Source organism: Poromitra crassiceps (assembly GCF_964638095.1).
Source record: "Poromitra crassiceps genome assembly, chromosome: 3".
Classification (NCBI taxonomy): Eukaryota; Metazoa; Chordata; class Actinopteri; order Beryciformes; family Melamphaidae; genus Poromitra; species Poromitra crassiceps.
Window position 1 is genome coordinate 72,411,437 of NC_139625.1, and position 15,880 is coordinate 72,427,316.

The 15,880-nt window shown below is 45.7% G+C and overlaps 2 protein-coding genes across 2 annotated transcripts in view; one reads left to right on the forward strand and one right to left on the reverse strand.

Annotated features, from left to right (window-relative positions):
* The window catches only part of atp7b (ATPase copper transporting beta), a gene marked incomplete at both ends in the record, with an annotated part of 61,824 nt that overhangs the window by 4,817 nt on the left and 41,127 nt on the right, over nucleotides 1-15,880 (reverse strand). The window contains 5 exons of the mRNA XM_083633141.1: nucleotides 5,899-6,102; nucleotides 6,727-6,869; nucleotides 8,362-8,502; nucleotides 9,745-9,928; nucleotides 10,769-10,951. Of these exons, the coding sequence (XP_083489267.1) occupies nucleotides 5,899-6,102; nucleotides 6,727-6,869; nucleotides 8,362-8,502; nucleotides 9,745-9,928; nucleotides 10,769-10,951 (855 nt within the window). The remainder of the gene's footprint in view (nucleotides 1-5,898; nucleotides 6,103-6,726; nucleotides 6,870-8,361; nucleotides 8,503-9,744; nucleotides 9,929-10,768; nucleotides 10,952-15,880) is intronic.
* Nucleotides 1,510-4,752, forward strand: LOC310773890 (exportin-1-like; the record flags this gene model as incomplete). The annotated part of the gene is made up of 2 exons (XM_083633886.1): nucleotides 1,510-3,375; nucleotides 3,559-4,752. 2 exons carry the CDS (start codon nucleotides 1,510-1,512, stop codon nucleotides 4,750-4,752), a joined length of 3,060 nt encoding a protein of 1,019 aa, XP_083490012.1.

Consider the following 15,880-nt stretch of genomic DNA (forward strand, 5'->3'; position numbering starts at 1 on the left):
ACATCTAATTTGAGACAACATGTCTAATTTGAGACAACACGTGTTATTTTTCATGTGAATATGCTATCATGTCAAAACCTTGTAACTCCAACTTTGGTGATCTTCATGTTTTATGTTGAGTTGAAGGCAACAAACTATTCAACCCTCAGGCTGGCAGACTGATGAAACCCTTTCAAACCCCATTAAATAAACTCAAAAACGCATGGTGGTCATACTAAAAACAAGGCTGTTTGTCCTACACATAGTTCCTGAAATGTTAACATTTTGGAGATACTGTACATAGTTTTCACTAATAGTCTGACTCAACGGAAGTAAGGTAGACAATGGTGCCGTCCATTACAGTCAGAATTCCCTGCCCCTTCTGCTATCGGCGTCTTTTCAAAGTGTCTGTTGGTACGTGAAACAACAACAACCTCCAAGCTAGCAACCTACATGCTGAAAATGGCAAGTTTTACATGCTCAACATGAAATGCAAACATGGCAGAGCCGCCACCCCCCATACCAGAATGATAGTAGTTTGAGCTGACTCTCCAGCGCAAGCAAGACTAGTTAACTAATTACATATGTTGTATCAATATTCAATATTTACAAACTACATAAACTTGACACGACCCTTTGCCGTCAAAGGGTCGTGTCAAGGAGCCTGGGTGAACCCAGCCTTTATAATTTCACCTTTTCATAACAACTGTAGGGGGTAATTTTTTATATAACTCGCCCGTTTGGAGTAAAATAGATGCTAGAAAAGGGGGTGATTGACAGATCGCCTGTCCAGTGATCACGCAGCTTGCCGATCACGGACCAATAGCAGGCGGAGCTGCGGCTCTGGGAAACTCCCATCTCAATGAGCTGTGCAAGGACTCAACCCATTCCCTCCCACTCTGCTGACGAGAAATCAAGATGGCGACAGCCAACGTTTCAACCTATGGTTTCAACTCCAAACGGGAGACCAAGATCAATGGGATAGCTCTGTCCATATTATTTAGGTCAGTGGAATTATTGTTTCAGCGCATAATATCAAATCAAACTTATCAGGGTGACTTAAAAATCATATTTAAAGCTGGAATAAGGTCCAGGTTATAAAAAAACGTAATTCTCCTTTAAAAAGTCTGATAAAGTCTTTATGCCGGTCCTACTTATAACCTCAGCAGAATTTATAACATCAGTAATGACATCACAACTGCTCAAGTGACATCACTTATGACTTCACAGTTGCTTGAGTGACATCACTAATGACATCACAGTTGCTCAAGTGACTGAGGACATCACAACTGTGCCATGCCAACATTACAACATTTTATTTTAGCATTATAAGGGGAAGCTACGCTAGGTTTTTTGCTATCGCATGTGAAGAACAGTGGAATTCAGAGCGTGTGCCATGAGATAACAGTAGATAGTTGACTTATATCAGTTTCAACACATTAAGAGGACAACATTGTTTTTGTTTTCAACAGGAAATACAACGTCATTTAACCAATTGTTCATTTCAGACAGACAGGGAATATTAGCTCTATGCCAGCAGAATTGACCATGTTGGCGGATCACGCAGCCAGACAGTTGCTGGACTTCAGTCAGAAACTGGACATTAATCTGCTGGACAATGTTGTCAACTCCATGTACTATGATATAGGATCCCAGCAACGGCTGGCCCAGGAAGTACTGACCAACCTGAAGGACCATCCAGATGCATGGACGAGGGTCGACACCATCCTGGAGTTGTCTCAGAAAATGAAAACCAAATACTATGCACTGCAGATTTTGGAGGCAGTCATCAAAACCCGCTGGAAGATTCTACCCAGAAATCAGTGTGAAGGAATCAAGAAGTATGTTGTTGGGCTGATAATCAAGACTTCCTCTGATCCTGCAAACATCGAGAAAGAGGGAGTGTACATTGCAAAACTCAACATGATCCTTGTACAGATCCTGAAGCAGGAGTGGCCCAAACACTGGCCCACCTTCATCAGTGACATTGTGGGTGCGAGCCAGACCAGCGAGAGCCTCTGTCAGAACAACATGATTATCCTCAAACTGCTCAGTGAGGATGTCTTTGACTTCTCCAGTGGCCAGATGACACAGGTCAAGGCCAAGCACCTCAAAGACAGCATGTGCAATGAGTTCTCCCAAATATTCCAGCTGTGCCAGTTTGTCATGGAGAACTCCCAGAATGCCCACCTGGTCCATGCCACACTGGAGACCCTCCTTTGCTTCTTGAACTGGATTCCTCTGGGTTACATCTTCGAGACCAAGCTCATCAGCACTCTGGTAGACAAGTTCTTGAAGGTGCCGATGTTTCGCAACGTGACGCTCAAGTGTCTGACAGAGATCACTGGAGTAAGTGTCAATCAATACGAGGAGCAGTTTGTCAACCTGTTCACTCTCACCATGTGTGAGCTCAAACAGATGCTGCCATTGAACACCAACATCCGGCTGGCCTATGCCAACGGGAAGGATGACGGGCAGAACTTCATCCAGAACCTCAGCCTGTTCCTCTGCACCTTCCTCAAAAAACATGGGCAGCTCATCGAGAAGAGGCCCAACCTGAGAGATACCCTCATGGAGGCCCTCGACTACATGCTGCTGGTGTCAGAGGTGGAGGAGACAGAGATATTTAAGATCTGTCTGGAGTACTGGAACTACCTGGTAGCCAAGCTCTACAAAGAGAGTCCCTTCTCCACCTCCACACTGCTGTCTGATGTCCTGCCACGCAGACACCTCTATCTGCCCGTGCTCTCCAAGGTGCGTCTACTGATAGTGAGCCGCATGGCCAAGCCAGAGGAGGTGCTGGTGGTGGAGAACGAGCAGGGCGAGGTGGTAAGGGAGTTCATGAAGGACACTGACTCCATCAACCTCTACAAGAACATGAGGGAGACTCTGGTTTATCTGACCCATCTGGACGACGCTGACATGGAGCGCATCATGACGGAGAAGCTACACAACCAGGTCAACAGCACCGAGTGGTCCTGGAGGAACCTCAACACACTCTGCTGGGCCATCGGTTCCATCAGCGGGGCCATGCACAAGGAGGACGAGAAGAGGTTTCTGGTCACCGTCATCAAGGACCTGCTGGGTCTGTGTGAGCAGAAGAGAGGCAAGGACAACAAGGCCATCATCGCCTCCAACATCATGTACATCGTGGGCCAGTATCCTCGGTTCCTCCGAGACCACTGGAAGTTCCTCAAGACTGTCGTCAACAAGCTGTTTGAGTTCATGCACGAGACCCACGAAGGCGTGCAGGACATGGCGTGCGACACCTTCATCAAGATCGCCCAGAAGTGCCGTCAACATTTTGTCCAGGTGCAGGTGGGCGAGGTCATGCCCTTCATTGACGAGATTCTCAACAACATCAACAGCATCATATGTGACCTGCAGCCACAGCAGGTTAGAGGCCAGGGAGATTTCCGGGGCAGGGCACCATCCTCGGAGCTGGTGCATATGTTTTACGAGGCAGTGGGCTACATGATCGGGGCTCAGACAGACCAGGCGGTCCAGAAGCATCTGATAGAGAAGTACATGCTGCTGCCGAACCAGGTGTGGGACAGCATCATCCAGCAGGCCACCAAGAACGCTGACATCCTGAAGGACGCGGAGATGGTGCATCAGCTGGGCAGCATCCTGAAGACCAACGTCAGAGCCTGTAAAGCCGTGGGTCATCCCTTCGTCGTGCAGCTGGGGCGCATCTACCTGGACATGCTCAATGTCTACAAGTGTCTGAGCGAAAACATCTCCTCAGCCATCCAGACCAACAGAGAGATGGTGACTAAGCAGCCTCTGATCAGGAGCATGAGGATGGTGAAGAGAGAGACCCTGAAGCTGATCTCAGGCTGGGTCAGTCGCTCCAATGACCCTCAGATGGTGGGGGAGTACTTCTTACCCCCCCTGCTGGAGGCAGTGCTCATCGACTACCAGAGGAACGTCCCGGCCGCCAGGGAGCCCGAAGTCCTGAGCACCATGGCAACCATCATCAACAAGCTGGGGCCCCACATCACCGGGGAAATACCCAAGATCTTTGACGCCGTGTTTGAGTGCACTTTGAACATGATCAACAAGGACTTTGAGGAATACCCCGAACACAGGACCCACTTCTTCTACCTTCTCCAAGCGGTCAACTCCCAGTGTTTCCCAGCCTTCCTCTCCATCCCCCCCACCCAGTTCAAACTGGTGCTGGACTCCATCATCTGGGCCTTCAAACACACCATGAGGAACGTGGCTGACACAGGTCTGCAGATCCTGTACTCCCTGCTGCAGAACATAGCTCAGGAGGACGCGGCTGCTCAGAGCTTCTACCAGACCTACTTCTGTGAAGTCCTGCAACATATCTTCTCTGTGGTCACCGACACCTCCCACACTGCAGGTCTGACCATGCACGCCTCCATCCTGGCCTACATGTTCAACCTGGTGGAGGAGGGGAAGATCAGCGTGGCTCTGAGCACCACTAACCCGGCCAACAACCAGGCATACGTCCAGGAGTATGTCGCTAACCTGCTGGCGACCGCCTTCCCCCACCTGCAAAATGCCCAGGTGAAGGTGTTTGTAACGGGCCTGTTCAGCTTGAATCAGGACATCCCCGCCTTCAAGGAGCACCTACGGGACTTCCTCGTCCAGATCAAGGAGTTTGCTGGCGAGGACACCACAGACCTGTTCCTGGAGGAGAGGGAGACAGCGCTGCGCCAGGCCCAGGAGGAGAAACACAAGATCCAGATGTCTGTGCCCGGCATCCTCAACCCCCACGAGCTGCCAGAGGAGATGTGCGACTGAGCCGACCACCCACATGTACAGTTCTGAAGGTCAAGAGACACCTGGTGCGCTTCTTGTCAATAACTAGTGTTTTGTGCGTGTGTGTTTGGTTGAACAGAGGAGGAGGGGCCGGCGGAGGGACCCCAGCACTCGGTTGTACGTCAACCAAATCAAATGTCAATATGTAAATGAGAATCCCCCTCCCAACTCCCCCTCCCCCCCGGCACAGTGCTTTTTTTGTTTTGCATATGGACACAATTTATACAAGTATTTATGTAACACGCTATGTTGTTTTGTTAATTATTTTCTTATTCCATTCTTTATGTTTGGCCATTCAGTTCTTTGTTTAGACATGCATGAAGTTGAAAGAATTAAAGGTTATTTTTAATCCCCACTTCTATTTGTTAATGTGTAATTTACATGTTTGAGCACATGCAATGGTTAGTCCAGATCGTTTCTGGTTTAACAATGTGACGCTCAAGGGTAGAGATGTACTTCCTTGCTTCCTTTGTTGTCTTTGTTTTGCTTTGTCAGCATATTATTTTTTTCTTTCTTTGGTTCTCTGGGCGAGCTGGAGCTTCAGCTGGCGCCCGGTCCGCCCGCCAACAAGTGAGCAGTCAACATCCATGCCTGTCCAGACTTTGACATTTGAGCCAAATGTGAAGAAATTCTGCGAAGGCATTACTGAGATATCACGTTAATGAGTTTGAAAATGGCATTCGTGAGGTCACAGTGACCTTGACCTTTGACCACCAAAATCTAATCAGTTCATCCTTGAGTCCAAGTGGACGTTTGAGCCAAATGTGACGAAATTGTCATCGGACGGACGGACGGACGGACGGACGGACAACCCGAAACCATAAAAAATGCTTGAGTGACATCACTTATGACATCACTAATGACATCACAGTTGCTTGAGTGACATCACAACTGAACAACTGTGTGCCATGCACCGGCTCTCGAATTATAGTGATTGTAATAAAAAAGTAGCACAAATGTCTGTTGTGATGTGCCGAAAAATTCTACATCCTTTTTATGATTGTTTCCATTTTTGTCCTATCAATCATTCTAGAAGGGCAGATGTAATTTTTCTTCCACCCAATGGTAGTGTGAAGGGTCGGTTCTCAACAATAGAATAGAGTAACAGTTTACTACTCAACAACCTACTCTGATGAGCACCACGTCTGCTGCCTCGATTGCCACGTCAGTCCCCGTCCCGATGGCGATGCCCACGTCGGCGCGGGCGAGGGCGGGCGAGTCGTTGACCCCGTCTCCCACCATGGCCACCCGCAGGCCGAGCTCCTGCAGCTCCTGCACCTTGGCCACCTTGTGAGACGGCAGCACCTCAGCAAACACCTTTCTGATTCCCACCTGTGGTGAAGCATTTCATTTCATACCTAAATGTTATGTTAAAGCTAGTAGTGTTTTACCTGTTAAAGTGACATTTTCAAATAACTGTTTTGTTACTCTCTATCGCTATATTGATCATATTGGGGGGGGATTAAGATCCCCCAGATTATTTTGAGTATGTTTTTTCCCCCTCCAGATTTCCCCCCATTTTCTCCCCAATTGTACTTGGCCAATTCTCCTGCTGTCCTGGTCGTTGCTCCACCCTCTCTAGGGATCCTGGGAGAGTTGTAGACTAGTACACGCTTCCTCCGATACATGGGCAGTCCAGCAACTTCTTTTCACCTGGCAGCGAGGAGTTTCACCGTCAGGATGTGGAGGATCCCACTATTCTCCCCAGTTCCAGGCGGCACTAGCAACCAGGACTCATACCCCATCGCTTCCCACCCACAGACATGGCCAATTTTGTCTGTAGCAACACCTGACCAATCCGGAAAGTACTGCTACCGGGAATTAAACCTGGGTCTCCGCGGTGGTAGGATAGTGCTTTTACCTCACTACCCAGATGCCCTATATGTTGTAATTCTTTAGGGGCTTATACTCTTTTTCTTTCAGTATTTATTATTTTTTTCTTTAAGTAGTTTTTACCTGTGCAGCTATGGCTTTGGCCGTGCGTCTGTTATCTCCTGTTATCATCACCACCTCGATGCCCATACTGCTGAGTGTATGAACTGCTAATGCTGACTCTGGCTTCACTGTGTCTGCGATGGCCAGCATGGCACACAGCACACCTACAGGCCACAAAAAGATACAACATAAGGTGAGGGGAACTTGTTTGATCCTTGAGGGGAAACAGCAGCAAAGCATTTAAATGATGGCTTTACCTACTATCAACCCACTTTGTATCATTATAATGTCATTAATATAAGCAGTGACTACCTTCACTATATGTTTTCCACACGGGGAGCTCCCATTTCCTCCTGTGGCAAAACGCTCCATTGTGACGCGTTTCACGTCACCACGCATCACAACGGAACTGCGGAAGCTCTGCTCGAGACGCGGAATCTGCTCTGAGGGCTGTCGATTCGGCTTCCAGGGAGGCTGTTTTGTTTAGTTTAGTTTTTTAAGTATGCGCACATCCACGGAGAATCACATTGAGAGCCTTAATGACTTGCAGCTGGCGGGGGCCGAGTTTCTGCAAGCCAGACAAATGGAGTTGGATTTCTCCATGGAAAACATATAGCGAAAGTAAACACTGCCCATCTGCTTATATTAATGGCATTATAATGATACAAAGTGGGTTGATAATCGGTAAAGCCATCCTTTAAGTGACAGTATGACAGTGACAGTGACAGTCGCTCTACCCATTGACTGTATATTGAATGGACGAATTGAGCGTGAAGGCACCCATTGGTTTTGGAGACACATTGAAGCCCCAAATCAGTTGAATTCTGGGAAATTTTTCTGTGGAATTCTGGGTAATTTTCAGTGAATTCTGTGTGATCCGATGATCTGGAGCCAGAATGAGGGAGTCTCGGGAGCGGGGGAGTGTCTCAATTGTGACAGTGACCTTGACCTTTGATGACCAAAATGTAATCCGTTCATCCTTGCGCCCAAGTCGACGTTTGAGCCAAATTGGAAGAAATTCCATCAAGCCGTTCTTGAGATATCGCTTTAACGAACTTGGGAATGGCATTCGTGAGGTCACAGTGACCTTGACCTTTGACCACGAAAATCTAATCAGTTCATCCTTGAGTCCAAGTCAATGTTTGAGGCAAATTTGATAAAACTCCGTCAAGGCGTTCCTGAGATATCTCGTTAACAAGCTTGAAAATGGCGTTCGAGAGGTCACAGTGACCTTGACCTTTGACCACCAAAATCTAATCAGTTCATGCTTGAGTCCAAGTCGATGTTTGAGGCAAATTTGATGAAATTCTGTCAAGGCATTCCTGAGATATTGCGTTAAAAAGCTTGAAAATGGCGTTCGAGAGATCCAATCCTACCCATCCAATTAAACTGCTTTTCTCTCCCGAATTGATCAGCCATTGGTTTAGACTCCTTTATCCCTCCTCGCCTGACTCCAACATCCTGTTTCAACAGGAAATACATCACACTAAGGAAGCAAGATTGGATAATGTCACACATACTGTTGACCTAAAATTAAGCAATCTGCTTCCACTCTGTCCATAATGTCTCTGCCTGCCTGTTAAGTAAAGGCTGCATTGTCGTTTCTGCTGGTTTCTCATGTTATTTGTTATATATATATTATGTTATTATACTCACCATCTATAGCTACCAGGATGGCTGTCTGGCCTTTGGTCTCATGGCTGATCATGGCGGCATCTACGTCTGCTCCAATGTGGTGGCCATTCCTCCTCATCCACTCTCTGTTCCCTATCAACACAGAGTAAGATGATGCCTCACCTAAAAAACACAAAAAAGTTAATACAATCAAAATTCATTTCTAAGGGAAGAAAGAGTCCACAAGGATCAATTTAAAACAAAGAAGATGTCCAACAAAAATGTCTCAATAGGATGAATCAGCATGTTTGTAAACAAACGCATTGGCAATACTATCGGGTGCAACTGCCGTTCGTTTTAAACATGGTGAAAGTGAAGCCATGCCCTCTTTGAACTCTAATTATTCCTACATTAAGCTAGACACTCCATTTAAACTTCAAATTGGTCACCACTCTTAGGACTCTAATAGCTTAATTCAGCTTTAATGTATCTTTTGTACTTTCAAATCACAGTTTATGTTTTATATTATTATTACATAGTCGGGATGGGATACACTTCTCTATTGCAGTGTCACTTTGTGATTTACAGTAGGCTGAAAAGATGGTGAAGATATGTTTACATAGAAAGTTTGCTTAGAGATGAAGGCAATCAGAGAGCTGAGATCACATTGAAATAAACTGATCTGAAAATCTATGATGTCATCCTTGATCAGTGGGAAGTTCTGACTCCCCGGGACCGGCAGGATAAATCTGGGTGGGGAAAATGAAAAAGCAACACCTGCCCCTCCCTCATTACCATCACTGAGGTGCCATTGAGCAAGGCCCTTAACCCCAACCACTCCAGTGGAGCTGCTCAGTGGCCAGCAGATCAGACTGTGGTTGTACTGGTCAGCTTCCAGGTGTGAATGTGTGTGTTAATGTCAACAACTGCAAAAAGAGAGCATTGCTCTCAGTGAGACTTCGCCTGTATAAATAAAGGTAAAAAAAAAAGTGCTCTACAGAAAGAGTAGGCCTACTCAAATGGTGGACATAGAGTGCTTAAGTCCCGCCCGCTCCTTTCTACGAGTCAAATGTTTTATGGTCACTCATGATTCATCTCGTAGCTGAATCTTGGTTTGTCCAAGTAAAACTCTTTCTATAAGGAAACCGGAAGAGGGCGTGACTCAAGCTGCCTTCACACTATAAGCAATCTTCTCTTTTCTCACCACGAGGTAGAGCAGAGAAAGATCAGTGGGAAAGTAGGTCAAAGTTTAAACAATTTGAACTTTGAGCGCAGCGCAACGTGTCAAATTTGAGTGGTGGGTGGCGCCAAGGGTACCCCTGCCGCATAACAACTGCACAGCTAGGGCACAGAGCTGTTTTACAGCGGATCATGTGTGGGGGGCTTTAGGCACTCTATATGATTCGGATGTAAAAAGTGTCATACCTGGGGGCGGTGCCTCGGGCTCGGCCAGGAGGCTGCTGTGGTCAGTGGTCGCCCCCTGCAGGAGGAAACGCTCGTCGCTCTGCTGCTGCAGCAGATGGTCCACGTTAGAGACCCGACAGCTGATTCCACAGCCGGGCACAGCCTGGAAGTCCCCACAGTACCCCAGCACGCTCGAGCCCAGCTCCTGGGACGGGTACAAGCAGGCAGACAGACAGATGTTACTTCCATCACACATAATCATCATTATCAGTTTAATAAAGCACTTAGCACAGAGCATAAAAAGCCATTACAAAACACTGAATTAGTCAAAAATAAATAAATGATTACAGGAATAGTTTGGCCATAAATGAAAATTCTGTCATCATCTATTCTTCCTCATGCCAATGGTCATACCAAATGAAACACAGGTGAAGTTTGTCCATATAACACACAAGGATGTTGCCAGCACAACTTCATAGCAGCCTTCTCCAAAACACACACCTAGATCACCTGCTGCCTCTCTCACCTGTTTGTCTCTGAATGTAAATGAGCCCAAGCTTAAGGCCTCCTATTATCCATAGGTGCAGTTATTTGAATGGATTTGAAATCACCACAGATAGTCTGGTAAGAACTGAATGAGAAGATGTCCTCAAATGGTGTTTTATTACTACCACATGTCACAGATATATGCAAGCCAATCTGTTACACTGTCTTCAGATCAATGTCTGTGAACTGAGATGTGGTCTAGTCTCATGGACACACAAAGTCCACAATGAATCCAGGATGGAAGAAGAGAAAATAAATCAATCTTCTGCCAACAGAGACACACGTTGATAGAGTGAAAACTGACTGACTGCAACAGGGCACTAACTGAAACTTAACTGGTGCCCTTTCCTGATTGGCTGAGACCTTAATTGGTATTTCACCAGAAATGAAACTTAGTCCAAACAGGTTATCTTGTTTGTCCACACGGGGGTGCTCAAGGGATTATTTAGGCCCAAATGTTGACCTTTTGAACACTGAGCTCACCTGCTCCCTCTCTCACCTGTTTGCAGTGTTTGGCGACCGCCATGCCCAGCGGATGCTCGCTGCTGGCTTCCGCTGTGCCCACCACAGCCAGGATCTTCCTCAGGGACATGCGGGCCATCTCCCACAGCACCAGCACGCGCGTCACCCGGGGCACGCCGTTAGTGATCGTGCCAGTCTTATCGAACATCACCGCACGGATCTGAGGGCCGAGAGAGCAGGGAAACGCATTATGTCATTACTTCCTTCAGTTTTCAATCTTTTCTTTCTGATCTCTGTGACGACACGGCTCCACTTCATGCATGGAAGACAGTCTGAGCATTCATAGCTTATCAATATAGCCTTAATCGCATTCAACCAACAACCAGGGTCTGATAACGAGTTGCTAAAAATACATAATGGGCGATAACTGCCCGCTATTAACGTTCACCCATATTAATTAATCGTATAACATTACTATTGAATTAAATGAGCCTACAACTCACAGCCAAATGCATCGATTTCCTCAAGTGCCAAGGACTGGAAAGAAAACAGGTCTTACTGGGTTTTTATTCTGTGTCACTCTAAATGTGGTTAAAAAGTTTAGTCCTAAAGAAGTTGCATCAATCCTGCTAGAAATAGACAGAATACAGGAAGCTAGGCCTTTTTACCTTCAAAATCAAAGCAATAATTTACTTCGTAAATAAACAGAACAGTCGACTCACTACCGGTTAAAATTTACTTTTAATTGTCTGTGTTCTATGTTTTCTATGTATTTCGGATCACACACAAACACGTTGCAAGATGGATCTATTATTATGACTTTATTTAATTGCCATTATTGTGAAGGTTCTAACCAGAAGTGTTTTATTCTGTCTCACTTGAAGCTGCGCAGAGTTGCGGTGTTGACATTTGTGGCTTCAGTCTGCATGTGAATCATTATCACAAACGCTGTATGAACGCAGAATTGAAGGCCAGAACGCAACGACAGTTTGCCGTTTTTTTTGCAGAGAGCATTGTCGTCTAAACATGGCCTTACACGATACACGAACACGTGCACACACACACAGTGTGCATGACAGCATATCAACGTAAACAAATCAGATAAGATGCCGTTCAGCCTCAGACCAGCAATGAAAGGTTGTGTGCTCTCTGAATAAATTAAAGTAATCTTGTCAGAATTCTCCATGTTTCTAACCTCAATGACCCGAATGTTTGTTTGCAGTAACCATGGAGTAATATATTTTGTCCACAAGGTGGTGCTAAATAACTTGATTAGAAATCAACAGAACCACCAGACTTGACTGCAGTGTGATATGATTAGATGTCTGTTATAAAGGGGACTGCCCAGGGAAGTTCTCGACCATCTGGGATCCGTTTCTGGATTACCTGGGTGAGGTCAGAAATGGGTAATTTGTATATTCTTGCACACATATTTGAATAGGTTGGAAGCACCATGTTGTAATGTTTTTTTTTTTTTTTGTCTCTTATTATTTTGTTTTTGTTTGTTTGTTTTTCTTCTTTCTCTTTTCTGTCTCTCAGTTTGAATTCGTTTGACTTGCTTTTTTGTTTTAGTTTTTAGTTTTTTAGTTTTTTTAACCATTTAAAACAAATTTGTATAATCAACTGGATATGGGACTAAGTTTACGGGGTGGGAGAAAAGGTTTCTTTTCAGATTAAGCACTCACAGTCGGACACTGTCACATTGTATGCAACTAATTTGAAGATTATTTGTTTTTGGTTCTGTCTCGTCTGCAGTTGTATTGTTAAACTGATGTCTGAAAACGAAACAAAGTTAAAAAGGTAGAAAGGAATAGCCTGTTGACTCTTAAGCCTCCCCCTAAAAGGGACTCCAAAACAGTTCTGGCTACAACCTTCTCTCCTTTAACATTTGACATTAAGCAAGTAGTCTTGAAACACTGGCATATCTTATCCAGCGATCCCCTTATAGCTCATTCTTTCCAATCCCCACCAATCTTTGCACATAAACGTGCCAAAAACTTGAGCGATACTTTGGTCAGAGCTGATTGTTATGTTCCTCCACAGCATTTTCTTTCTAATCGTAACCTCCCAGCAGGTAATTTTCCATGTTTAAACTGTGCCCAATGTAACGCAATGATCAAAGGAGACACTTTTTCACATCCCCATACTGGAAAACAATTCTACATCAAGAATAGAATTTCATGTAGAACTAAATTTGTTGTCTACCTTTTAAGATGTGTCTGTGGGCTCATATACATTGGGAAAACTAAAAGAGAATTAAAAATCAGGATATCTGAACACAAGTCCAGCATAAGGAACAGGGACGAGAAATCCCCAGTCGCTCGTCACTTTAACTCTGTAGGACATGATGTCAGCTCTCTTAAATTTCAAGGCATAGAAATGATTCAGCCTCTCAGAAGAGGTGGAGACAGAGATAAACTCTTACTCCAAAGGGAAGCTTATTACATCCACACCTTACAAACTGAGAGCCCTAGAGGCCTAAATGAAGAATTGCTATTAGGTTGTTTTTTGTAATGTTATGTGTCAACTCCCTGAGAAATTTGTCCCATTGATTGGTAAAAACCCTCTTTTTAACTTTCTATTTAACTTTCTAATTTGTATTTTGTATTGTTTATAATTCGTAATGTTATGTATTTAACAAGGGCTGTCACTACTATGATAGTCCTTAGAAATGATGTTGATTGCCTGTTCGAGCTGTGGCCTCACCTCCTTCTCTGTGATTGGCTGCATTGCAGCTTCCACAGATGCACTCCATCTGCTGATGTTTTTTTCAAGGTGATTTGTTTGACCACACCTCTATATATACTACCCATTGTCATCTGTTCTGATGTACACTGATGATGGCCTAAGGCTGAAACGCGTCTGTTTTGCCCTTAATAAAAAAACTCAAGATTTACTCTAATTCGAGTGCTGTTGCCTACCTCTGTTACTGTGATCTCCCTGCAACCTGCACCGATTGAGCTGCTTAAGACCTGGAGCTGTGCGAGCTATTCCCTTGCTGAAAACGAAACAATAAAAAAATTGTCTCGCCAGCCGGGCGAGTTAAGTTTGAACCCTTATTTCATTCGTTAAATGTTGCGTGTGTCATTCCCTCCCTGCCCCTGTATGTCGTGCGTAAAAGGAGAGGAAGAAGAGTCGGAGGTTTTACTGTTGGTGGCCAACCTACCTGTGGGTACTGTAGATCTAGGAGTCATCTCACTGTCCCAGTTTAATGTGTATAACCCGGGCGTTTTGGGGCATGCTTTGCGTGCTGCCATCCTTTCACGTGTGCCGTGCTGTGCGTAATCCTATTACCGTTTGATCTATCTGCGTTTGTAGTGGTTCGCCTAATCAGTTTCTAGTGGTTTGCATTGAGACAGGGGGATAGACCCTCGGTGATACACCATTACTTCCTGCTTACTTTACCATTACTTAACATGTGTGTGACCCCTCAAGTAAAGCAGTACATCTTCCTGAGTTGTTACTAAGGGATACACCATTACTTCCTGCTTACTTTACCATTACTTAACAACTAGTGAAATATTAAAAAAAAAATGAAGGAAGTAATCATTACTTACTGGTTCGTTAACATGGTAACTAATGGTCAGTTCTTAAGTAACTACCATGGGAACTAATGGTCAGTTCTTAAGTAACTATCTTTAAGGAACTACCGATTAACTATTAATGAACTAGTGAATGAAAACAAATGAAAAAAAGTTTTTTTTAGGGAAGTAATCATTACTTACTGGTTCGTTAACATGGTAACTAATGGTCAGTTCTTAAGTAACTACCATTAAGGAACTACCTATCAACTACTCATTAACTAATCATTAACTATTCATGAACTAATGGTTCGTTCCTTACTCGTTCCTCAGTAACTACCCATTTTTTGTGTTACAGTATTATGAAGTGTTACCGGCTATTGTAGTCAAGTCAAGTCAAGTCAAGTTTATTTATATAGCCCTAATTCACAAGCATGTCTCAGAGGGCTTCACAGAAAGTATGTCTAGCTAATTCTAGCTAACACACAGTAACAAGAATATACAGAATAAAGATAACATTTGAACAATTGATAATATAGAAGATATAGGAATGAGGGGAGAGCAGAGGAGAGCGCAGGAGAAGGGAGAATAGCAGGGGGAATGTGAGAGAGTGATGGGGTGGGGAGGGTATAGGAGGTGGGGAGGAGCAAGAGGAGAGAGCAGGAGAGGGGAAGGGAGGGGAGGTGTGGGGGAGAAGAGAGCAGGGGGAGGGAGGAGGTGGGGAGAGAATGAGCAATATAGACGGAGGAGAGGGGGGAGGTGGGGAGAAGATAGGAATGTGGAGGAGGAGAGAAGGAGAGATGGGGGTGCAGGGGAGGGAGAGCCAGGGTAGAGAAGCAGGGGGAGCGTCCCACATCCCCCCCCCCCCCCCCCCAGAGAGGGCAGAGAGGAGGAGAGAACAGAGAAGGAGAGGTGGGAGGGTGCAGGGGAAGGAGTGCAGGGGGAGAGGAGGAGAGAACAGAGAAGGAGAGGTGGGAGGGTGCAGGGGGAACGCGGGAGGAGGAGGCGGGGGAGGGAACAGACCTCTCCGCCCCCTCCTCCCCCCCCCCCCCGAGAGGACAGAGGGGAGGAGAGAGCAGAGAAGGAGAGGTGGGGGGTGCAGGGGAAGGAGTGCAGGGGGAATGTGAGAGAGGGGAGAGGACAGGGAGGAGGAGAGAACAGAGAAGGAGAGGTGGGAGGGTGCAGGGGAGGGAGAGCAGGGGGAACGTGGGAAGGGGCGGCGGGGGAGGGAAGAGCATGGAAGGAGAGGGTGCGGGGGGGGGGGGAGTGGGAAATGTGGGAGAGTGGGGAACAGGAGGGGGAAGAAGGGAAAGGAGCGGGTTATTGTACTGCTATAGGCTATATATAATGGCCTGATGACAGGCAGTAGGATACGTCCAATGCAAAAAAATGCAAGGTGCTCTTCAAACACGACTGCAAGAAGACCTCTTCCCTCAGCCGCCATACCTGTGTGTGTGTGTGTGTGTGTGTGTGTGTGTGTGTGTGTGTGTGTGTGGTAATCCAATTCAAAACGCAAATAACTTTTTGGCACAAAACCATGACAAACAAATTCTCATTTTTAAATCAAGGTGTAGTTTTTTTCTGCAGTGTTGAAAATCAATGTGGCATTCTGAGGAGGAAAGTGTGTG